The 24,461-nt window shown below is 39.8% G+C and overlaps 1 gene segment (V, D, J or C); it reads right to left on the reverse strand.

Moving 5' to 3' along the window:
- Positions 1–14,628: 14,628 nt before the first annotated feature.
- LOC128784053 (T cell receptor beta constant 2-like) lies at positions 14,629–22,517 on the reverse strand. The segment is given in 5 exon segments: positions 14,629–14,944; positions 16,500–16,606; positions 17,723–17,740; positions 18,122–18,457; positions 22,490–22,517. Coding segments are annotated over 5 exon segments (492 nt in total).
- Between the last annotated feature and the right edge of the window lie 1,944 nt (positions 22,518–24,461).

Consider the following 24,461-nt stretch of genomic DNA (forward strand, 5'->3'; position numbering starts at 1 on the left):
TGTTAAAAATAGGTTAGAAACTATTGTAAAATAGTTGATAGTTGTTAAGCACGTCCTTTAGTTTGGTTATGGTAAAAGGGGTTTAAAGGGGTAGTTGTCAGAAATACGGTACTCACGTACCGTATTACACCTAAGTAAAGTGCATCGCCCCCAGCGAAACGAGCCAGCCTGGACAGAACTGTAATGGGCCAATCAAGCGCCTTAAGCCTTCATGCAAATGAAGGATCCAAAAAGAAACCCATCCAAAGGGACAAAAAACAGGATTAAAAATGGGGCATCTGACCCACTGAACCTGTGCCGCTCCACCTAGAACGTCAGGGACATCGCTGCTCAGAAGACCCAGCGCTGGCGCTGCAGCATCCTCGACGGGAACGCTCCTGCTCAGCCCGCGGGCCCCCTTGCTTTAGGCCTTTCTTTTTTATTACAGTAAATCCTGAAATCACTTTTAGTACCGGGAGTGTGGTCCCGTTTATAACAACGCCAGAGGTGTGTTACTGGTGCCTGGAGCCTCATGCTGAAAACACATGAAAACACAGCTCTTGCACAGAGCTCTTTACGGGCTGAGCAGAGCTGGGCTGGTTTCAGCTGGCACTTCCCACCCTCTCTCAAGGGAGGTGCCCCGGGCTGCTTCCTGATAAATACGGGCTGTTTACCTTTTGTTAATCCTGGAAGCCGAATGAAAAAGGAACTTTTCATTAGTAAAATCTTTTCAAAGGTTTGATTTCAGATCACAAGTATCATTACTCCCAAGTTTCAAAGAAAATTCTTTGAAATACTTCTTTCTTAATCAAAAGGCTTTTTACTGATTTTTTCCAGTATCTCTGATAAGTTTTGTATGTTTTTTCATTGCTATTTTACACATAAAAGTAAGATTCACTGAAAAATATAAAACTGCCTTCTCCTTGAGACTGTTCTTAAAACCTGCATTTTCAGGATGTATGGAATGTGGTTCATCCACCTCAGTCTAAGGAATGCTCATCAGTGAGAAATCCATGGAAAGGTGAGCCCTCAAATGTGTTCATGCCCTAGGGGAAGGGGAAGGAAATTGGATCAGCTCACAATCAGTTTAATTGTGTGTGGGAGGGACAATTTCTTTTGACTCACCCTGCACTGAGATTTTATTAATGAATAGGGAACAGGTTGTTCTTAAATCTTGTTTAGGCATTGTGCCTGTTCACTAAAATCCTGCTCAGGAGCTGGCTGGCACAGCTTGTGCTGAGGCCTGATGAATGCTGGGGGCAGACACTAGGTCAAAGAGAGAGCACCAGTAGGCAGGACAGGTGCCCAGAAAGGGCAAAGGGCCATTTTGCAGCCATTGTCACCTGCAGATCCCTGGCACCTGCAGCCATCTTCTCCGTCTGTCACTTTCTGCACAATCTGCTAATTTATGAAAATGATTTAGACCAAACCTTCCGGATGGAAGATATAAAACCATCAGCTTACTCAGAGTACATTTGGAGCAGACACAATAGCAGCTGGATTGCCGGTGTTTCACAGGGGATGCCCAAAGCCTGATGGAAGAGGAAGGATGAACATTCTCGCTATTGGCTAGATGACTAATTGATTTATTTTTTCCTTGTAAGGTTATGAATTAACAATTATGGGTTCCAAGATTTGAAACCATATAATTTGAATGCTGAATAAGTGAATTCCTGTGATAGACTAGTCTAGGCAAAAGGGGGATGAGCCTCTGTTTTGCAGCCCCCGGCTGCATTTCTTTATGAGCTTATGAAATAAAATTTAGATCACAGGTATTTTATTCTGTAAATTTGAGATATCCTAATGGACCATGGCCAGACATTTAATTTGACAGCACCTGACAGCATTGAATATGTCCTAATGCTGTTCCATCTGCAGTCTTTTCTAGAGAGGCTTGACATTTCCCCTCAGATTGAGGAAAACTAAAGGGTAAATAATGCATAAGATCTTGTTTTAGGGACAGAAAAATGTCGAAAATTTTCAAGTAGAAAAAACAAGTATAAATAACATCTACCCTGGTCTGCTTTATGAGAGAAAAACTAATGTCTTTACACACAGTTTGATGGGTGAAGGTATGGGTGTTAACATCTCTGAAAGGGGTCTGAATGTCTCTACTGACTGAGGGCAGCAGGTTTGTTGCAGAGCCCTGACACCTTGGCTCCTGAAACAGACACGGGTCTGCACAAGCCTGAACTTCTGAGCTTTGGGGTAGAACAGTAGGTTCAAGGGGGCAGGATGTGGTAAGTGGTTCGGGAAGGCTGAACCTTCCTAATGCCTCGGCAATGGGGAAAGGAAGGGGGAAACGCGCGGCCGGGAGTTTAGGATCAAGGGAGGCTGCGCCCTCCGAAACCTGGAGAGAGAAAACCCTGCGGGTGTGTGCCCCAGTGGACTCTCCCCCTTAATTCAAATAAAGCTGAAGGACTCTTCTGTCTCCTTCTTGGACATAAACCTCTGGGGTTTGTGGATCTTCCTGAAAATTATACCAGTTTTTTAGCATAAATAAACTTTGTCTTCTGCTTTCTTTTAGAGTTATCTTAATTCAAGTTTAACTATAGTGAATAATATGAACAGGAAAATAACCTTTAACCCTACTGCTCTTAGAAGTTCAGCCTAGTTCTTCTTAAATCATCATATATAACTGCAGAAATAAGAGATTAATCAATTTCTAGTCTTTTATATTCCTATTTGTCTGCATATACTAATTTATTGACATATATTTGATACTAACTTTATATCACAGTTTGAGAAAAAATTGTGTTACCACATTTTGCATGTACATTAACATACGTTCATTCCTATAATCACCTTGTTCCCCAAACTCTTTTTCAGCTTCACTAAAAAGCTTCAATAGCTTGTAAAGAAAATGTAATAAGGGTTTTTCTTTGGATTTAAGTATATTTGTTAAAGTCAATAGTGTTAAAGCAATGGAGAAGCTCACATATATCTTCGTGATGGACATTTATCAATGCTTATTGTAAATCCTTTATCTTTCTCTATGAAAAAGTCTAGATACTCAAGTTTTCAAATGGAATAGAAAAGTTTATTTGTACTTTATTGTCCTGGTTTCAGCTGGGGTAGAGTTAATTTCCTTCCTAGCTGTTGCAGTGCTGCATTTTGGATTTGGAAAGAGAATGGTGTTGGTAACACACTAATGTTTTGGTTTTTTTGCTTTATCCTGAGTCAAGGACATCTTTCTTTTTCCGTGACTCATGCACTGCCAGTGAGGAAGTACACAAAAGAAGCTGGGAGGGAGCATAGCTGGGACAGTGGACCCAAACTGACCAGAGTCATGCCCAGTATTTAAACTGGAGGGGAGTTAATGGAACCACAGCCAGTCTGGGGTTGGGAAGTGAGGTCTGGCATTGGTCAGAGCTTGGTGAGCAATTGCATTGCAATGGTGAGTGCATCACTCATTTGTTTTATTATTATTAATACTAATTTTTATTATATTTGACTTTATTTTCAATTACTAAATGGCTCTTATCTCAACATACAAGTTTTACTTTGATTCTCCTCCCCATTCCACCGGGGGAGGTGTGGGGGAAAAGGAGGGAGGTGAGTGGCCATGTGCTGTTTCATCTCCAGCTGAGCTTAAACCCACAACAGTCCTTTTTTGCCAAAGTTGGGCATGAAGGGTTGAGATAAGGACAGATCTAACCAGACTGTGTTGTGAGATTTTTTTTGCAATAAGTACTTTGATTACCAACACAACATCAAATATCACTACAAATAAAGGTGCTTATGGACTTAACTGTTATTTATGATTCCCATCTTCTTTCCCGGAGAAGAAGTGTGTTCAAGCAATCAAGCAAGTATAACTAACTGCATGAGTTCTTTTCTCAGGATGTGATAAGAATTATGAAATATAACCGAGTTTTGTACATTGTTGCACAGTGAAAGTGGCCTGATGGATTATGCTCCTCAAACTAAAAAAAAAAAACCAACAACAACAACGTTATTAATGTCACTTAGATTCAGCCCCCCTTCCCCTCCATGTTTAACTGTTCACAGAATCAGCTTCTCAGTCATTTTAGCCAGTATGTAATAATATTTTTTGAATAATCTGAACAGTGAAAAAATGGATAGTTGTGACAGACATAGAAATAATAGCACTCTTTCTCAATCACATCCTATTACCAAATATATAGTTATATCATCAATTAAACCTACCTTAAATACTATAGAGTTATACCTCTGTGTTGTCATATCATCAGTCAGAAAGATTTCTTCCTTCTCCCATACAGTCCTGCTAGCATCATAAAACACAAGCTCTGTTTCTTGGTCCTGCAGTGTGTGACTCTCACTTTATTCACTGCCTGGCTATGTTATTTTTATGTTGTTTGCAAGGTCAAATTCTTTTTTTTTTATCATATGGATAAGATTGGCAGCAAAGAAATTAATTTTGTTTGGTGGTTATATGTGAGATTTTGTACAGATGTGCCAGAAAGAAAACTCTGCAATTAGATACTTTTATCACCATGTGATAAAATACAGTTTCAGGCTGGTTTTAAGGTTTTGCTGACTTGTCTTCTTTCCTTGGTTTTTCAGTAAACTGTTGAATAGTTAATGAGCAGTATCTTCTATTCAAGAATGTGTGACAGCCAGCATCCTTTAGGTTTTATTTGCAGCTGTGCTGTAAAGCATGCTTCTTTACTTACATGAGAATTTAGAGGTCTATAGCTTTTGCTTCCTCTGCAAAGTATTTTATTGACTGCATTGACAGCAAATATACTCAAAATCAATACCTGGAGTGTTAGGCATTGCTTAGGTGAAGGACAAGCAGCTGTAATTGCATCTCAGTCCACAGCATTGCAAGTAGTCTAAACATCCCTTCCCTGACTTTCTATTCTCTTTATTTCAGCCTCCACCTATCTCTCTTCTGGCTGAGTAATACACCTGTTGATCTCCTGTCTGGTATTTCCAGTTCTATCTTCCCTCTCAGCAATGTAGTTGCATTGTTAAGAGACAAGAGGACTTTACTTTATGCCAAACTTTCTGTTTTACTATTCCCCTCCTAATGCTGCCTGTTCTCCCACTGGCTCTCCTTTCTAAAGCACTCACAAGCTGGTTTATTAGTGAGAAGCAAAAGATCAGTAGGGCTGCAACATGCTTGATGCCAGCAGCTAAAATAGGAGGCAGACTAATAGGAGTTGTGATCAGCTGCCCAGGAGTCATCAGTCCTACAGGACAGGATATTAATGGCTTCTGAGTAGTGTGATATGAAAGACTAAACCTGGATGAACGTGAGAATATGCTTTATTCTGGTGTTGATTGCCAAACAGAGGAAGGCTTTCAGTATAATTCCTCTCACTCTGCTTGTGTGATTGAAAGAACAGAGGGTAGAATTTGCACGATGATGTTATATAGACCAGATGAGTGGGTGGGGGAAGCCTGAGAGTTTCTTGTGTTCTTAAACACTTACAAGATGACAAAAAGTAGTCATTTGAAGGTCTAATAATGGAAATTTAAAAGGTTGCTTTTTTATCTGGAGACTAACAAAAGTACAGTCTGATCAGAGCTGTGAGGTTTGGCAGGCCTTGATGCAAAAGGGCACAGAAAACAGGCACAGAAAACTTGTTTAGAAATGATGAGTTTTAATTGAGGAAGAGGAAAAGTGAGAAGATGGGAAGAGGGGAGAATGGAAGTAATCTGTAAGAGTGTTGTATGCAAATTCTGGAGCAAATTAGGGATAAGCTTAAGGCAAATGGCAGTGGAAGACAGAAAGTCTGCAACGGTATGTGATTCAACTGGTCTGTAGCTTTTACCTGCCCGGAGGAAGGAAAATTATCTGAGATCAGTGATGTTTAAGGAAAGAAAGATACCTGGGTAGCCATTGCTTCTTCTTTTTGTCATGACATTCATTGATAAAATTCATAAAATTTATGATAAAATACATGAAAAGAAATTATCTGCTGTGTATGAGAAGACTTTCTCCTTTTTCTGTTTTGTTTGTTTGTTTATTTTCTTTGTTTTACTCCTTCCCTCTTTCCTTCTTTTTCAGGTGGATTCTCTGATTCTCCACCAGGAGGGGCACAGAGACAATCTTGCATTTACTGCTTCCAACAACCAGTTCAGGAAGTTGGGACAGCATGTTTTAGTGCAGGCAGCAAAACAAGTGGAACTTTAGACTGAGTATAAAAACACTTTATCAGAAAAAAAGGAGACCCCAAAACACTGGGGTGCACTACAGTGCCCGGAACCTTCAGTATGACCAAGCACATGCAGGTCCTGCAACAACAAAAAAATAATCTCCTTTACTCTCGCTGTGAGTAGCTGAACAGACTAAGTTTCTGTCACCAAATCTACATTGCCAGTGGCTTAACTGCAATGACAACAGTTTTGTGCTGTGCTGAAACTTCCATGACCCTCACTGAGCAACACACAGGGCTCTGAAAGAGACATCATTAAGCAGTTTGGGTTCTCCTGAAAGAAAACCTGTAATTCAGCCCTGAATAATAGTAGCAAATTTCTGACAATGAAGAGAGCTAAGAGACCCCTGATTTATGAGATAAATATTTTTACATGTCTGGCTGTTATGAAATTTACGCTGAAATCCTTCTCTATGTAACTCATCCTCACCAAAAGTACTGTGTGAAATTGAACTGACCACAGAAGAGATTATGGAACATGCAAATTATGCTAAATACCATTATCGTATTTTTCTCAAATAAAAATAATGTGACAACACAAGTCTGAAACAGCTGGCTTGCAGACAGGAGTGAGTATTCTCTCATGTAAAATGTTCCTGATACTCATGACTGGAAGGTGGAAAATGTAACTAATTTTTAAATTAATTTGACAAATTGAGGAAAAAAAAAAGGGGCATGTTTTCTACATTTCATCTTTTCTTTATTCCTGACAGTATAATAGTCAGGGCATTCTAACAAATATTTTTCTCCCACAAAAAAAAAAAAAAAAAAAAAAAAAAAAAAAAAAAAAAAAAAAAAAGCAGTATTTAGAAGAATTTTTTTTAATTAACAATGTAATTTTTTTTTTCTGAAAGATGTATTAGTATTTACTGGATCAGTTCTACTAACATTGCTGGTAATAACTTTTTCCATATCTTGTAATTCTAGTGTCACACAAAAATTAATATAAAATATAGCTAAAAGGTTAATCATGACATTTGTTGAGAGTGAAGCCCATGTTGCATGTTTTCATTCCCATTAAGAAGAAAGGAAGCTTATCACAGCACTGAGCTGATGATTAGGTGAATAGGTTATACTCAGAGTGCCCCAGCAAGACATTTTATACCTTTATTTTTACAACTTCATCAGGAAAATCAACCCAGCAAACTCATTGCCAGGATTAGGTGATGAGGTCTCGCCCTCCCACTGCCCACACTTAACCACTTAGACTTAACTGGTGTGCAGCAGGATGTTGTGAGTCATATTTTCCTCTTGAAATTCTTTCACTTTGTATTAAGTGAATATGTACTTAAATAATACATAAATATTTATTGAATAAATACTTAAATATTTATTGATCGAATATAGAATCTGAAATTTAAGCTATAAGTTTGTATTTATATACAGTAGGAAAAAAATAGTCATTAATCCCTTTGTGATACCTTACTGCACAGTGCACTAGAGAGCTGGTTTGTCAGGATTCAGATCATGTCTCAAAACAGCAACATGGGATTTGAATCTTGATATTGTTCTGAAAAGTTTTACCTGTAACATTTCTATAGACGCCTCATCTTCCCACTGTACCATGTAAAACCCAGAGGAAGTGAAAAGTGAAGAGGATGAAAAGAGTGAAAAGAGGTTTCTCTTCCCCACCCATTTACCTGGATCTTAGGACAATTTTTACAGCATATCTAGTTAGGAACTTCATCAGCTATTACACACACTAGTTCCCCTCCTCATCTGCATTATGTTTTTGAAATCCCATTCTCAATATCACCTCTGATATTTTTCTTGTCCAGATAAAGAACCTGTGTACTTGTGAGTCAACACTTTCAATGTAGCATTTCACAGTCTAACAACAGACAAATATATCTCTGGTACATTAGTTCCAGTCCCTTCTCCATGAATATCTGCTAATGCAAAAATAAAGATCTGTGAAAAATAATCCTGTAAGGATCATTGTAAACACTGCCTCACTCCACCAGATGGTACCATTTCACCTAAATAAGAAAGAATATATATAATACAGAGCTTGTTTTGTTTGATATGAGCACTGGCCTCTGGGGCTACACTTCAAAGCTATAAATGGCAAATTATAAATACTGTGATGGTTTCCATTGTACTTCCAAAATACCATGGTGGGACAGCAATCAGTCTTCTTAACACAGGTTAAAAGTTTGTGTCAGAATCAGTGGTATCACTCTGGATCCTGCAAAATATATAAAATTAGTACAGGTACTGTTGGCCAAGAAATTGTTAGATATTTATTTCAGGAATAACCAAATTTTCCTTCATTTTTGCTTTGTGCTAAGGATGCAACAGGCTCCCATATAAAGCTCTTCCCAAAATAATATAATGCATTCTTGTTCTTACAGGTGGAGAAAGAAGAAAAAAAGTAAGGTCTGAGCATAGGTATTGTATTTTTCCCAAAAGAAAACATCCACCTATACAAAATTAAACCACATTATTTGGTTGCACTAAACATTTTCTGGTTTATTCTGGAAAAAAAATATCAAAAAGTAAAAAAAGACATGCAGGGGTAAATAAAACCACAATTGTCATTGGTAGAGTATGAAAAGCTTCTAGATGAGTCAGTTTGAAATTTTCTGTGTGTTTTCAACACATGCACTTCAAATAAATTGTTTGCTTGAAATCTTGCAGGAAGGAGCTTGTTTTTCAGGGTAGATATAGCTGTTACAGAGATATCCGCTATTGGTTATGGGGAAGCAGGTGAAACGGATCTATATAAGTCATATGGGGTAGGTTCACTGACTCCTGAGGCAGAAATGAGGATGTGGACAGCTCTGTGTGTGGCAATGTACTTCTTCGGAACAAGTAAGGAATCAGTAGAGCCATAATATCTGCTCTGCTGCTGGGAGAATGTGGCTTACTTGTTTTACTTTGTTTTTGTTTTGTTCTGTTTTACAGGAGCTGAAATCACCCAAACCCCAAGTCTTGTGGTGAGAGAAGATGAGAATGTTACCCTGAAATGCAGTCAAAATTATAATCACAATTCTATGTACTGGTATCTGCAGCAGCCAGGGAAGGCGATGCAATTGATTTATTATTCCTATGGTGTAACTCTAAAGCAAGAAGGTGACATTTCAGCTGGATTCCAGGCTAACAGGCCAAACTTTGCAGAATTCTATTTGGACATTTTGTCTGTGAAGTCGAACCACTCAGCCGTCTATTTCTGTGCCAGTAGTTTGGACACAACACTTCAAAGTCACTTGCTTTCTTTACATAAACCTCTCCCCTTTCAGCACCTTCCGTCCAAAGGGAGCTGCTCTCAGCACCAGAAAAGGGGGTGTAGGGCAATCACCTACTCACAAACCAGATGTTACTGAGAAGGTGGAACAAGAATAGGTAGAAATAAGACCTAGGCAAAATAGGTATTTGAAGTGCAGGCTAATTGCTGAACTCCTCTTTCCTGATCAGCCATTTATCCTCCAGCTTATCAGAACAATCAATAAAGATTGTTAATCAAATGCAGATGTAAAATAAAGGAAATGTAAATCATAGTTGATACAGCCACAAGTTATTGTCCCCTAAGATATTTTCTTACCTGACACAGAACAGTTGCTTGACATACACAAGTCTGAAATACTTTAGAGATAGTGACTTCTATGTGCACTCTCATTCCTTCCTGAACCACAATGTTTTTCACTGTGCTTGGAAAGGCTACCCTAATCACAAGAAAACTGTAGAATTATCATTTTCAATGGTGATGGAAAGGAATCTGAACAAAAGACAATGCAGGAATAGAATCTATACAGAACTAATATGCAACAGACTGGATTAAAATGACAAAAGAGGAATCATTACCATGGCCTGCAAGTGCATAGACAAAATGCTTAAAAGCTGAATGTATATGGAAGGCATAAAGTGTAAAGGCAGGTAGTCAAAGTAGTATGTAACTTGGGATGAATTCGCATTCAAGAAAAAATAACATGCAGATTTTCATTTGTTCAGAAATTGTTCTTACTATGGAGTTTACTTCTGGCTGCACAGTGAATCCCATACCACTATGTGTGCCACATCTATCTCTTTATATCTCTCTCACAACTGAATAAGCAGCAATATTCAGTATTAATCTGGTTGATTCCTTCTCTCTGTGGCTGAGTTCTGAGGGCTTTTTTTATCCAAGGTAACTTTGCGATGTTTCTCAAGGCCTTATAGATCTTTTGACTGTGAGCTAAGTCCTGATATGAACACTGCTTCAGAGAGCATCCATATTTTGAAAACAAAAAAATAGAGAGGGATGAAAAAACAGGATGTGAATGTAAACTTATATACTCCATAACCTCTCCCTGACAGGATATTTCTGGTTTGGCATGAAGACTCTTTCATGCCGCACAGAAAGACTTACCAGTCTCTTTCCATCACCACCATTCTCCCAGATAGCGTAACTGATGCAGTGGGATTAGTCATAGCCTGAGATACTCTTTGGTGTAAGCCTTTCATGGTGATAATATAACAAATTGTCTTAAAATGTTCTAAACCAAGAAAGCACTAAGCAAGGTTCTTGTGACGTATAAAAGTCACCTGCATAATTTGCTAGTTCTGAAATAAAGAATAATAATAATAATGTGTTTCCAGTTTTGGAAAGGTTTAAATAAAGGATGTAGAATGGGAAGGTTCCATAATTAGACACAGCATCCACACTGTGATATTATTCTTATCTCAGTCTGAAATATGTCAGATTATATTGTAAATGTTGTAGGGCAAAGGACTATTACCACGCATGCAGGATAACCATACTGATCTTCAAAGGAAATTTTCAATTTGTGATTATTGTGCAATGTTTCTTCATTGGACAGGAATTATTGGACTACAGGCACATCCCTGGAGAAAAGGCAAAAGAACTTTTATGTGAATCCTTTAAATATCAGCTGACTGGCTAGGAGAACCACTTTGCAGAACAGTAATTAAACATGAATAGGCAGCAAGCCCTTTCAGCAGTGAAGGCTAGTTGCATTTGGTTGCATTAGCAAGGGTGCAGTTAACATGTTGAAACACTCTTGAGACTATGTCTGGAATACCACCTCTCTAGTCCACACACATTCCTGTCCTGTCCCAACCCCAGTACAATAGAGATATCAAAAACTATGGAGTGCAGCAGAGGGTCAGTCACTAAGATGATCAAGGGACTGGGGCAGAAATATAAGAGAGGTTGAGGGATTTTGTTCATCATGCAGAGAAGAAGGCTAAAAGATTAGTAATTGCATTACTCCAAATGCCTAACCAGAGTTGTAGTCTTAGAGAGACACAGTGGAATCAAGTGGAAACAAGCTGCAGCAAGGTAAACCCTGATTAGTACTTTCTAATAATAAATAAATAAAAAGTACTTTTTCTTGATGATGCTTCCACACTGGAAAATGTTTCTTGGAGATTCTGTCAAATCTCTGTCCTTGAAGATATTCAGAAATTACCTGGACAAAGCTCTAAACAACATGTGTTGGAGCATTGGAGTTGGCCCTGTTTTGATCAGGAATTTTTATTGAGACACCTCCAGAAGTCCCTCCCATCAATTTTTCTACAAGTCTATGATTTTTATTATCTTGATTTGCTGATTTGAGAAGCCTAGAAAAAGCACTGAAGTTTTTTTAACTTGTAAAAGCAGGTCAGCAACTCCCCCAAAACCACAAATCTTTTTTTTTTTTTTTTTGTATGTTGCACAACAGAAAGAGCACCTGCACATGCAGACCCATCTGTTGACTTGAGTAACAAGAAGATTGTATGATAACGTGAGGCAAAAAACCCAATAGATTTCATGAGATCGTTTATGTGTTACTTTTTCTGCCCAGCTGTAAAATGGTGAACAGAAAGCCACATCCTGCGCATCGTCCTGAGAAGCTGGGGAGGTGTTGTGGTAAGAGAGGCTGATGCGTTATCAAAAAGGTTTTCTGAGTAAATGTCAAACCGCATCCTGTTTTGGTAAAATTTAACCGCTATTCCCTTAAAGAAATATTTTCCAGCGCATTTTGGCACATCAACTGCTCTCATTCTGAGGTACCAATTTCTGCTGAGGCCTTCAGAGATGGTTTCCTCTGCTGTTGACTCTATGTTAGACAGAAACTCACTTTAGGACCTCTAATCTAAGCCTCCTACTTCTTCTGCCTGGCTAGTACATACTCAGGTCTGCTTTCAAAGCTTCACAAGTGCTCCTCTACCTGAGTCTGTGTTTTTCCTACATCTATGCAAGAAACATTTAAACATAAAATGTATGACTCCGTTTTTCATTTAGCCCTGTGTGAGTTTCCACTGAACTACCAATGGTTTAACTTCTGGTGTGAGGTAATAATGAGAAGTAAAGTGGGGGAAAGATCTCCAGAAAGACTCTCCACATTTACTAATCCCTTGAGTATATAGTTTATGGTGCACAGAAAAGGTCACCACAAACACCGTTTTACAGGAACACACTCTGGTTCCCTTTGCTTCTCCTCCACTACAGGTTAGATTCTCTTCCCTATCTCTCAATTGTATCAGTTTTACTCTGACTTATGTTTTTATTTATTTCCTTTCATTCTTGAAATGACAGTCTTTATTTTCTTACTCTTCCTAATTTTCCATTTTACTCTTCTTCAAAAGGTCAACACAATTTAATCATATTTCATCCATTGTCTAGTGCACCTGGCATTCCTTCCTTCTTTTTGTCAAAAATCCTCCCCTTCATTCTCACTAGCTGGTTCTCTAGAAAATTGTAAGAGACACAGTGCAGTGTAATTGTAAAGAAGTGGGCTTACATAAATATCACCCTGAAGACATCACTTTGTCCAAAGTGGTCTCCTGTAAGGCTAGAAGGAGTGACAATAAATGGGTGAGGAGTAGAATTCTGCTTCTCTCCTTGGACTTAAGCATCAGCCCTATCACAAACATCGCCTGTAGAAAACACTCTTGAAATAGAGCTTGATGGACAAAAACTTTCCTTTAAACATACTTCAATTCAAAAGAAAAAAAAAAGGAGCTCTTATATGAGCCTAGATATGTATCTGTCTCTCTTTTAAAGTGGTCTCTTTTTACAATCACCTCTGTAATAGCAGGAGTGTGTGAGAATGAGAATTACATGTCTTGGAGAAAGCTTGGAAAAGAACAGGATTGGATTGCAGACCTTGGTCTCAATTTCCAGTGACTGAGAGATATGAATTCACTGTGGGAACATTCTTCATATTCCAGAGACTAAAGGGAAGTCTCTGTCATTTGCCACATTCTTTTCTTCCATAGAACCGCTCAGTTATGTCCCTCCTTTGCACCATAACTTGTCTGCTCCAAAATTCCTATGCTCCAGTTTGTCCTCTGTTCACTTTGACCAAGTTCTGCCACGAACACTCTGAAAGCCTGTGTGTGTGAGGACAAGATTGATCTGGGTTTTTTTCCGACAGCCCTGATAAATTCAGCCATTTTCACCAAATGTCCTAATAAATTATATTCATCTTAATGTGTTTCAGGCTGAGCTGGAATTATTTTTTAATATTCCACTCTGCTGTGCTCCAGTCTATTCTAACTTCATAGAGCATGAATAATGGGGCATTTCTTTTTCTTGGAAAAAGAACCCATCCTCAGAATGAGAAGATGAATCTGTTTGTTTATCTTTGTCACACCCCTGAAATGTGCCCCTTTGTACAACCTTCTCACGATTCCCACTTGCCGAGAACTGTTCCTATCGTTTCTTCTCTAAAGAGGAAGGGGACGCCTTTCCCTAGACCAGCTCGTTCACATCTTGTGAATATAAGACCCCTTGAAGCAGATTTGTTAAAAGTATTTTTCAGGAAACAGTTCTCTGTTTTGTTTGGAGCAGCCACAAGACTACTTAAGTAATTTCTGTACTCAGAACACCAAATAAATCTCTTGGATGAGTAGGATATTTTCACCTCTTCTCAAGTGTTTTGAGGAGACTGAAAGAGTGGCAAACACTGAGCAGGACACCAACTCCATTTTACAGCATTATACCCATCTGTCCTCTAGCATTAAGACACAGCTTTCTTCTTTATTGACATGAATAGAGGTATGACAGATTCCTCTCAAGTCTGTCATCAGATCCTTTTGAAACAAAACCATTAAGTGTCAGATGACTTATACTCTATTCACCAAGTTTTTCTTCAATACCACAGTGAATCTGGTGCCATCACCAAGGTAATCCCACAAAAGAACCAAGTGAGAGAAAAAAGCAGCTCCCATGCTTCTCCCAAGAGGATGGTGACATGAGAAGTGATTCTCATCTGGCTTGAGTGCTGTTTCCTTCTCTACCACCTTTGAATTATGAAGCTGTTTTGGCCCAAAATCAGCCCCTGGCGAGGGCAAACCTCCAGTGCCTGCAGCCCGGCTCTGCTTGTTGGTACACAGTGTAAGTACTGGATGAGTCTCTGCTGTTCCCATATCTGATAAGTTATTTCTACAGGGATTGTCAGGGAATGATCTTTAATGTGCATTCCTTACGGCACTATTTCTCACTGAAAGTTGTGCAGTAGGACATTATTACTACAGAAGACCGAATTTGAAAACAACAACTCATGCTTTTCAAGGGAAAAGAAGCAAACACTTTATTCCTAAATCAAAGAGATGAGTTCTCAGCCTCAGAGCATTAAGAAGGTGCTACTTTTAAAGATATGTTACAATGAAATATTATGATACATTATGATATGGAAGTACAGGGAAAGCTCAGCAGTGATTACAACAAAGAGAAGAACAGGATGGCAACAGACAATTACCAAAAAATTATATTCAGAAGTTCGTAGAAGCATAGATATTTTGCTATGGAAAGGCAGTGAACTTGTCATGTTCCTGCTGATGTCATGACAAGGGCTCTTCATTTATTCTCTAGATAACTTGACACCAGTCTAATTGAAAACAAAATGGGATAAAATAAGAAGAACAATAAAATTGTAATGATAACAACAACAACCACCAAACAACAGAAACAAATACAGGAATTGGCTGGATGACCTTGCCCAAAGAGTTACCATTAATGGTTGAATGTTCAAGTGGGAATCAGTCACAAACAGTTTCCCTCAAGGGCCTGTACTAGGGCCAAAAGCATTTTTTCAGCTTTCATCAGTGTGTCATTGATACTGGAAGCAAGTGCACCCTCAGCGAGTTCAGAGATGACACAAAGCTGTGTGGCCATTGGTATGTTTGAGGGAAGGGATGACAGCCACAGGGAACTGGACAAACTTGGAGAAGGGCCCATGTGAACCCCCACCAACCCCCCCCTGCAGTTCAGTGTCCAGCTCTGGAGGCCCCAGCACAGGAAATTCATGGCCATGACAGAGCAGGTCCAGAGGAGGCCCACAAAAACAGACACGGGGCCTCAGGCTGGGAGAACAAGCCCTGCTGAGACTGGAGAAGAGAAGCCTCTGGAGAGGCATGCCTAAGGCCTTTCAATATACGGCAGTGGGGGACTTTCATGAAAAACAGAGATGTTTTACCAAGGTCTGCAGTGACAGGATGAAGAGCCCCTGGTTTTAAACTGATAAAGGGTAGCTTCACATTAAAGGAAGAAGTTTGTTCTGGTGAGGGTGGTGAGACAGTGGGAACAGGTTTCCCAGAGAAGCTGTGGATGTCCCACCCCTGGAAGTCTTTAAGGCCTGGTTGCATGGGGCTTTGAGCAACCTGGTCTAGTGAAGGATGTCCTTGCCCATGTCAGTGTGTGGATGGAACTAGATAATCTTTAAATGCTCAGTCTAACCCAAACCATTCTGTGATTCTACGACTAGGATCCCAAAATAGACAAATCGATTGCCTCCAGTATATCCTTGCAAAAGGACCAAAAAATATAACTGAGATGGTCCTCATCCTTGCCCTCAGCTCAACAAGGTCACTTTTCAGATACATCTCCCTGTTCTGCTTTTAAATGGACAAGTGCTGAGACTTCTGCTGCTCCCACTGCGTGTATGTTTCCGCCGTAGCAAAAACTTACTAATAAAAAGCATTCCCTGGCAGTTAGTTCAATTTATCCCGTTTGCTCAGATCGATGCACTGTTCTTTAGAAATCTTTGTAAATGTTTGATCAGATTTATCCCCTGCATCACCTCAAAAACCTGCTTATTATTTTCACTGCAGGCGTAAGCCCCTTTACAATGATTACACAAATGTATGATAAATCTGCTATTTCCCTTATTCACTTTCTAGGCAACTTGTCCTTAATTCTTATCTTTTTCATGTGTTTAAAGAGGATTGTGAGAAGGAATTTTTTCTGCTAGATAGCATTGAATTTATTTGACTTCTGGAAAAACAGTAAGAGAAAACCCATCACTTGTGATTTTTCAAGCCGAACTGCACAAAGCCTGGCAGAGCACCTGCAGAACAGCCACACCTCTGAGAAAAGGTTTAGCCTGCATGCACTGATCCCTGACTAGTGAGTAAGCCCAGCCTTCCAGGGCCACTCTGACTTACCTTGGCTGTCCACACCAGACCACTCACCAAAACTGCATAGACCAAGGCTTTGCCACAGAGGATGAGGTAAGTGAGCTTCAGGGAATTTCCATACCGCAAGTAGGACTCTGCAAGTCAAACACCATTTGTATTTGTGGATTCAATTTTCATCATCATCATTACAAGATGGTAGTTTTAATGGAGCTTTCATCAAATGAGAACCCTTGAAATCTTCAGCTAAGCTACATAAAGGAGCTAGAGTCAAATGAATGGCTCTGTTGACGCTAGAGAACCAGGGAAGGGACAGAACATAGTGACTTAAGGAACCAAAAGAGAAAGCAAGTCTAGGAAAGACAGAGACTGGCTTTATGCTGGGAAAGTACTGAGTTCCACACCTACTGATGAACTGGGCTGTTCATTGGAGTGCCCAGTTAGGAACGCAAAATAGGCTGAACCACAAGGTACAAATGTTTTTTTGGGTCTCACTATTTTCAATGGCTTTATGCGTGCTGACGATGTATCAGGAATGTTTTACAAAGCTCAGAATAAGATGGCATCTAGAAGTTTTATTCTTGTGGATTTTTCACTCTTAAGGGGGTTGCCATAGTATTGAGATACAAGATCTGTCTTGGCTCAGCCTTAAGATTCCTGAAGCATTAAAGAAGTTCTTGAAAAACACGAGTGTGCAAATATGTGTACAAAGAGGAAAGAAATGTAATTTGTACTGTGGATATCCTCCATACATGAGAGCACTGTGGAGCGGAATGTGACTTGTCATGGGAATTGTTCCGAGTTTGATACTGAGGAATATTCGGAATATCATATCCTAACTCTTGATGCCAGAATCACTTGGGTAAGTATGGATCATTTCTTCCCTGGCTGAGCAAGCATATTCCCAGTGGAAGTCAGTTTCTAGGACTGGAGGAGACGATAAAGAGTACATTTCCGTCTACAGGAAGGTACCATGATTTCTTCTATTTTCAAAATGGAATCATATGGGAGAGCTAAACCCCAAAGCTGAGCTACATACAATATGCACAAACAGCCCTCCAAAAAAACTTTTCTTCTTTTTCTTTTTTTAAATATCACATACAAATCACTTACAGGAGAAAGAAGAAGCTATTCATACAGCAGATATCTCCCACACGTTGTACTTAATGTCAGTAAAACTGGCATTAAAATACACACTGATAATTGCCTGAGAGAAGAGGCAAAATTCTCTTTACGTGAGAAGCCACACATACCTTCTGTGAGTGCACAACCTGAAAAGACAAAAATGAATTGAAAGTCATCTTTCTCTTCAGAGCAAACAGAATACAGGTTTTAGAAGTTTCACTTTATAAAACACTGCCTCATTCTTCCTACTACTCTAGGTGTTTTATGATACTGTGCAATTTACTCTACTACAGAGATTTCTCAATGGAAAACCTGAAGAAACTCTACATGTAGAATGGTAACTCAGGGACAAAGGGCCAGGAATGGGAAGAGACACATGCTAATACCTAGATATTTAGGTCTGTGTTTGTGCCAGAAGAACACCTTGTATGGAAGCTACATATAGATGTGGTTCATATCATAACACTTGCTCTTTTGATTTGTGATTTCTATCTTAGACAGCATGGTAAGAGATGTCTTTTACTCACCAGCATCACCATAGATAAATTTGTTTATTGATGCTGTTGTTCCATTCTGAAAAAAATTGGCAAAACACTCAAATCGATTCAGAGGGTTGAACCATTCCCAGGCTGGCATCCTCAGTCGGCTGGTCAGTGAGTAGGTGCTCCCATTCCGTGTGGAGTACTCGTCTGTCCCCACCCCTTCAGTCCTTTTCACACCATTCACCCTCCATCCCAGAGTCAGGTGGTCAGGGTAGAAACCAGAGGCCAGGCACACCAGGGTGGCCTTGCTCTTCTGCTGGATCTCCTGCTTTGATGGGGAAAAGATGGCCACAGCTGGAGGTATGATTTCATCATTCTTCCCTGAAACACAAAGCAACATGGTCCAGAGCCTCCATCCCTCTGTTCAATCAGAACCCCCTGAAAATGGTCCTGAGTTTGTGCTGTGTTACTCCTGAAATACCTGGCCTTTCAACTGCTGTCTATTGGACAATTAATGTCTATTGGATATGACACACCAGGAAACTGGTGGGATTTCTTTTCGCTCGTTACACAGAAACATAAAGCGTCTGGCCACAGAAATGCACAAGCACCTGAATTTCTTGTATTGCCTCTGTCAGAGAATACAAAGCTGCAAAGAAACTGAGCAAACAGGTGGGCAGAAAAGTCCCCAGTTTTGCTGTAAGTAAGGCCTGTATTTGTAATATTGTATGAATAGATAAGGGAGTCTCTTTTAAGGCACAAACATCTTCAGGAAACCGAGTTACATTCCTGGGGACAGGGTTAAGACATGGTGGTCATTGCAGTGTTCAGAATTATGCTGTCATGGGATACCCTACTTGGCCCCTCATCTACGAGATGATCAGGAAGGAAGGAAGGAAAGAAGAAAGGAAGGAGCTGATCCTTCTCACTGTCTGAAGTGAAAAACAATTGAGGCAGGCAACATGAATCTGCCAGGGACAGGTTTTGCCTTGGGTCTTAACCAATCCATTTTTAAGAATATTAAACATGTCTTTATGTAATTTAGTTTTTAGATTATTGTAGGTATGAGAAGCTCTGATCCTAGGCTACACACCTTCCCCAAATGATGCGAGATTCTGTAGACTTGCAAATCAAGCATTGTTCCCTGTCCTAAGGTGTTTAATACCTACTTTTAAGATTAATGAGAACAGACCTCAGCCAGAAGGATGTACAAGGCAGCCATGAGAACTTACTCAGAAGTCAAGCAGGGACCCTAAAAGCCAGGAGGTTTTCATATACTACATCTCATGCTAGATGAGTCAAAAAATATTTTGGACTCATCTAGCATGAGAAACCCGTGAGGTCTGTAGAGTGCTGCTGGAAAAAAGGAATGTAGGGAAAACTATGGTATGGAGCCAAAGAGAAAATTATTACTCTGGGTTGCTTTTTTTGTATCAAGGCACTATGAATTGTGGCTGTTCTTTCTGATCACTCTGTCCTTTGCAGAGGAAGAGAGGTAGCAGAATGGGCAGAAATTAGTATCTTGCAGAGATCTTGTCCCCTAAGCCCTTGTGTTTGCATTCAAGTGATGCCTTAATTGTGACCACCAGTGCTTGCTCTGCAAAGATCCCTGGGCTGCTTCTGTATGAGTTTGTACAGACTTTAGATGACCTGGATATTAAATAGAGATAACTCCCTAGAGGGTTTAGCACTGCACTCTTTCCTTTTAGTGGGTATGGAGACAGGATGATCACTTCTACTTCTCCCTTCCAGCACTTGGTGTTATGATGTTTTTTCCTATATTAGAAGTATCTCTGACAAATTCTTCGGCTCATAGCCTTAACAGCGAATTAGTGAGGAGATGGAAACAGACAGGAGGACAAAAGAAAAAGGAGAAATTTTATAGCCTAAAGAAAAAAAGAAACTAGCAAACATGGAAGGTACGTAAAAAAGAGAGACAGAAGATAAGAATTAGAAAAATACTGAAACTACTGGAAAGGCCAAGAAAATCAGAAAATTAGCATGCTTGAAATGGAATAAAGGGATTGGTAAAAGCAAGGACTAGAAAAAAAAATCTGATCAGCAGCCCATTGTGTTCTGGTCATCCATGATCCTCATTGTAGACACTGACACAAAGCTCGATCACTTCCATGCATAAACTCATTCCCTGTCACATGGACTTCACCTACCTGAGTGAAAAAGTATCACAGTTCCTCCATTCCCATCATTGTAGGGTCAGTTTCACAATTTCTTGTTATCTTTCGCTCCTACTTTCATTTTAAAATCATCTCTGTATATGCTACATATCAAGAATGGAAGGGCAATTTTCAGGTGTCCTCCACACTGAGCACTTGGGTTAACAACAGCTCCTTACCTATGACTCTGAGCACAGTACCGACTCCAAAGTTAAGCGGCTGGTTTGCACAGCTGTACAAAGTCGGGCTCTAACCCCCAGTGTCATTATGCTCTTCCTGCCAGCCACATAGTTCCTTAAAATTGTACTGTTTAAAGGAGCAGGCACCAGTGAGTATTTCTACAGTTTGCTGTCAGATGGGGCAGTAGCAGATAGAAAAAGTTACTTTGCCTTGTGATTCTGAAATGCCCTGATATAGGTGATGTTAAATCCTTTGCTGCGAGAGGGGAAAACAACAAAAGAAAATGGGGAAAAATAAAAAGAATAGAGGAAAAAAGTATGCTAAGAGAAAAATAATACAGTCCTTGCTGAGCAGCAGAAGTTGTGAAAAGGATTACTAGCAGAAGCCAGCGTCCTAAAGCAACTTTAGACAGCCTGACAACTATCCATGGACAGGCAAGCGAAGTGCCAGCAAGATTACTCCTTCCCTCTGTGGTTCAGCACACAGGAGAATCCAGACTCTGCCTCCAAAATGCTGCTTTGGATCATTACACAGATAAACTATAAAAACCTGCAGACTAAAGAAGCATTTTTAATTCCCAACCTCTATAATATTTCCTTGGAGGATGGGTGAAAATAAAATTATTTATTCCCTTCTCCCTTCATGAAGTTCCCAGAAATGAAAGACAAAGACTGAAGACACAAGTATTTGTGCCTGTAAATTCTACACTTCCATAATGGCACATCTCATTTTAATAAGCAACCAATAAAGCATTAATCCTATTCTCATGGCTGCATGAAAAATTATCATTCTTAAGCTTTTAATTAAGAATGTTCTTGTCCCCTAAACCAGTATCACATAAATCATGGAGATCTGACTTTTTACTTACCTATGACTGTAAGTTTTGTCCCACTGCCAAAGAACAGTCTATTATTATTCACACCATTTTGCAGCTGCAGAAAAACCTCTCCTCTACTCCCAGTCCTCTGAGCCAAGCCTGTGGACTAACCCTCCCCTCATGTGGTACCAGAAAAGAAGAAATACAGAGTACATTTATCTCAGGTCTCCTAGAAAACAGGTCTGAAAGGGAACACCAGCAAATCTGTGTATCTAAACAGCTGTGATCAACATCAGAAATGCCCTGCCCAGAGCCCTTTTGCTCCAGGTTCAGTGAGTTGTTGGAGGTTCCAACAATTTTTAGTTAATATTTATCTATTTATCTAGGTGTCATATGAGAATATTAGAAAATATTTCCCATATATCGACATTCCCTGAGATCTCTTTCTCTTAGAAATTAATCATATATTATTTTTCTGTGGTTTTCAATGGCTGTTTAGCACCTATTCTGAAATAGTAATGCCATTGTCCTTTGTGGTCTTTGTATCTTTTACCTGGTGAGCCTGTACAGTGGAAAGAAACTGGCTGTGCTGTGGAGAGCTACTTTCTATAACAACAAGGACTTAAAAAGCTGCAGAGAGATTTAATATTGCTTATTATATAGTTCAGTACTTATTAATACCTTCTTTTTTATAAATTAAAAATGCTAGCACACGTGTTTTTTCCCAGTTATCTGAGACAACACATTCTTTAATTCACCCTGGGAAGATCCATGATAATTTAAGCTTGTATTGTCTTGGTCTTGTTTTTTAGACCCCTTCAAAATGCAACCCTAAGTCAGTTCTTTCCAGACAGATAGACAGCTTTTCACTGACTTGTCCTTAATCATCTCTAGCCCCAGCAGAACCAGCGTTATAGAGAGTAGCTATACTTTTGGGGATTTTTTGCATGTGTTGATTCACTAGGACAACTTTTTTTTATGTCATGTGCACATTATTTATCCTATTCCTTATCCCCATTCTTTCTAGGGACAGATTTTTCTTTACTGAAAACACATTCATTCAGTTCTCCAAAATGAAAGGTGTACCACTACCTGGAGGACCCAACTTAGTCTATGCTCAGAAGTCGACAGGGCTGCTAACACACACCAGTTTAATAATGATAGGGAGGTTAATGATGACGTTCTCTAAAGAGAAGACATGGCATTTGAAGTGAATTAAAAGAGGAAACTAAAGTTTCTTACCCATTACTGTAAGTTTTGTGCCACTGCCGAAAATCATATCAGCAGCATTCACAGTGACAAAGTGATGTATCATAAGCTAAGAGAAGGCATGCACTGCAGCTGCCTTACTATGAGCACAAGCTTTAGAAACCATTACTGTTTTTGGAATCCCAAACATCACTCATTCTCTATTTGAAGTGGTTTGCCTGTAACATTGAACTAAAACAAACCCCATTGTTTTCCCTTCCATGGCAGGCCAGCTATCTTGAATAGTCTTTCAGGATCCTGTTCAGTTTTCGGATTGGTTATAATAATCCACACAAGGAGAGCCCAGAAGAATCTGTTGACTGGTCCCAGACAAACCCTTCAGAGCCATTAGGAAGAACTGCAGTGAGACAGCAGGGATAGGGATTATAGGCAACCTTTGTTCTCACAGACATGAGGCAGTCAGCAGATATTGGAGGATTATTTAAGACAGAAAACCCCAACACATTTTATGTAGTGCCTCTGAGAGATACCTTCTACATGTCAGAATTCTTTTCCTAACACTTGTACCACATTAAGAACCATATTGTCATCAATTGCAAACATTGGTGCATCAGGAAAATATAATAATTCCAGCTTTGCATGGTTGATTGGCTTTAGATGCATCTGCAGTCACAGTTTGGTTTGGTGAAAATTAATTTTGATATCTCAGAATTTCCTAGCTTGCTTGCCAGGGAGGGCAGGCTCAGTTCTCAGATGATGAAAGTAAATCCCAGCATACAAGGTCTGTTAAGAGAAACCAAGGCAGAGCACGCCTGTTCTGCTGCAGAATTCTCTGCAGCTTCCTTAACATGCTCTGCCACAAGGTTAATGTACCAATGGGTTTTTGTAAAGGCTTCCTGGAGAATGTATCATCGTGGTCCCCCGCTGTTGTGCCACAATGATACAGTCTGGTACAAAAACAATCTCACCCATGACTCCACCCCTCTTTTTGTTAACCAGGAAGGATTGCCATGTTTACCTATGCTGGTTTGGACTGTGGTACAGTTTATTTACTTGAAAGATGCTGCTGTGGGGCTGTCTTTTGGGCTTGTTCTGCACATACTGTTGACAAGATAGAAATGTTTTTGTTACTGCTAAAGTGGTTACACAGCATTCAGGGCTTTTCTGCTTCTCATACCACCATGCTGGCAAGGAGGCTGGTGGTGCATGGGAACTTGGGAGGAGGGACAGCAGGGAGAGCTGATCCCAACTGATCCAAGGGATAGTCCATATCCCATGGTGTCATGTTCACTATATGAAAGGGGCAAGTAGGGGAAAGAAGAAGGAAGAGAGATATTTGGAGTGATGGTGTTTGCCTTTCCAAGTCACCATTACTGGTGATGGGGCCGTGCCATCCTGGGAATGGCTGAACACCTGCCTGTCCATGAGAAGTGGAGAATGAATTCCTTGTTATGCTTTGCTTGTATGCACAGTTTTTCTTTACCTCTTAAACTGTCTTTATTTCAAACCACAAGTTTTTCACTTGTGCTTTTCCAATTCTCTCCCCAGTCCTGCTGGTGGGGAGTGAGCAAGCAGCTGCGTGGGGCTTGATCCTGGCTAGGGCTAAACCATGACAGAACCACAGACCACATCCTTCCTTTGCCATTGCTGTTTCTATGTGATAGTCCAATTACCTCTCAGTGTATCCAATATTCCTCAATTTACAATCTCAAGATTTTTTTCTTATACTCAAAAAGGTAACACTTTTTATTCTTTTATTGCTTGGCTTTAAATGCTGTCATTTTTCACTTGGTAATGTCATGGCAGTGTTCATGCTGCTTTCCTTTCTACTCTTTCTCCTTTTTACCCCCTGGAGGATGACAAAAACTTTTAACCCATGCTAACTGATTTGCAATGAGAGTAATTTGTTTACTATGGGCTGGTGTTTGTCTTTGTAGCTTTGTGTTGCTTGAGAGCATCCTCTCAGGATGCTTGTGACTCTGAAAGGGCTTCTTTTAAGAGTAAG

The sequence above is a fragment of the Vidua chalybeata genome, chromosome 2, assembly GCF_026979565.1.
Source record: "Vidua chalybeata isolate OUT-0048 chromosome 2, bVidCha1 merged haplotype, whole genome shotgun sequence".
Lineage (NCBI taxonomy): Eukaryota > Metazoa > Chordata > Aves > Passeriformes > Viduidae > Vidua > Vidua chalybeata.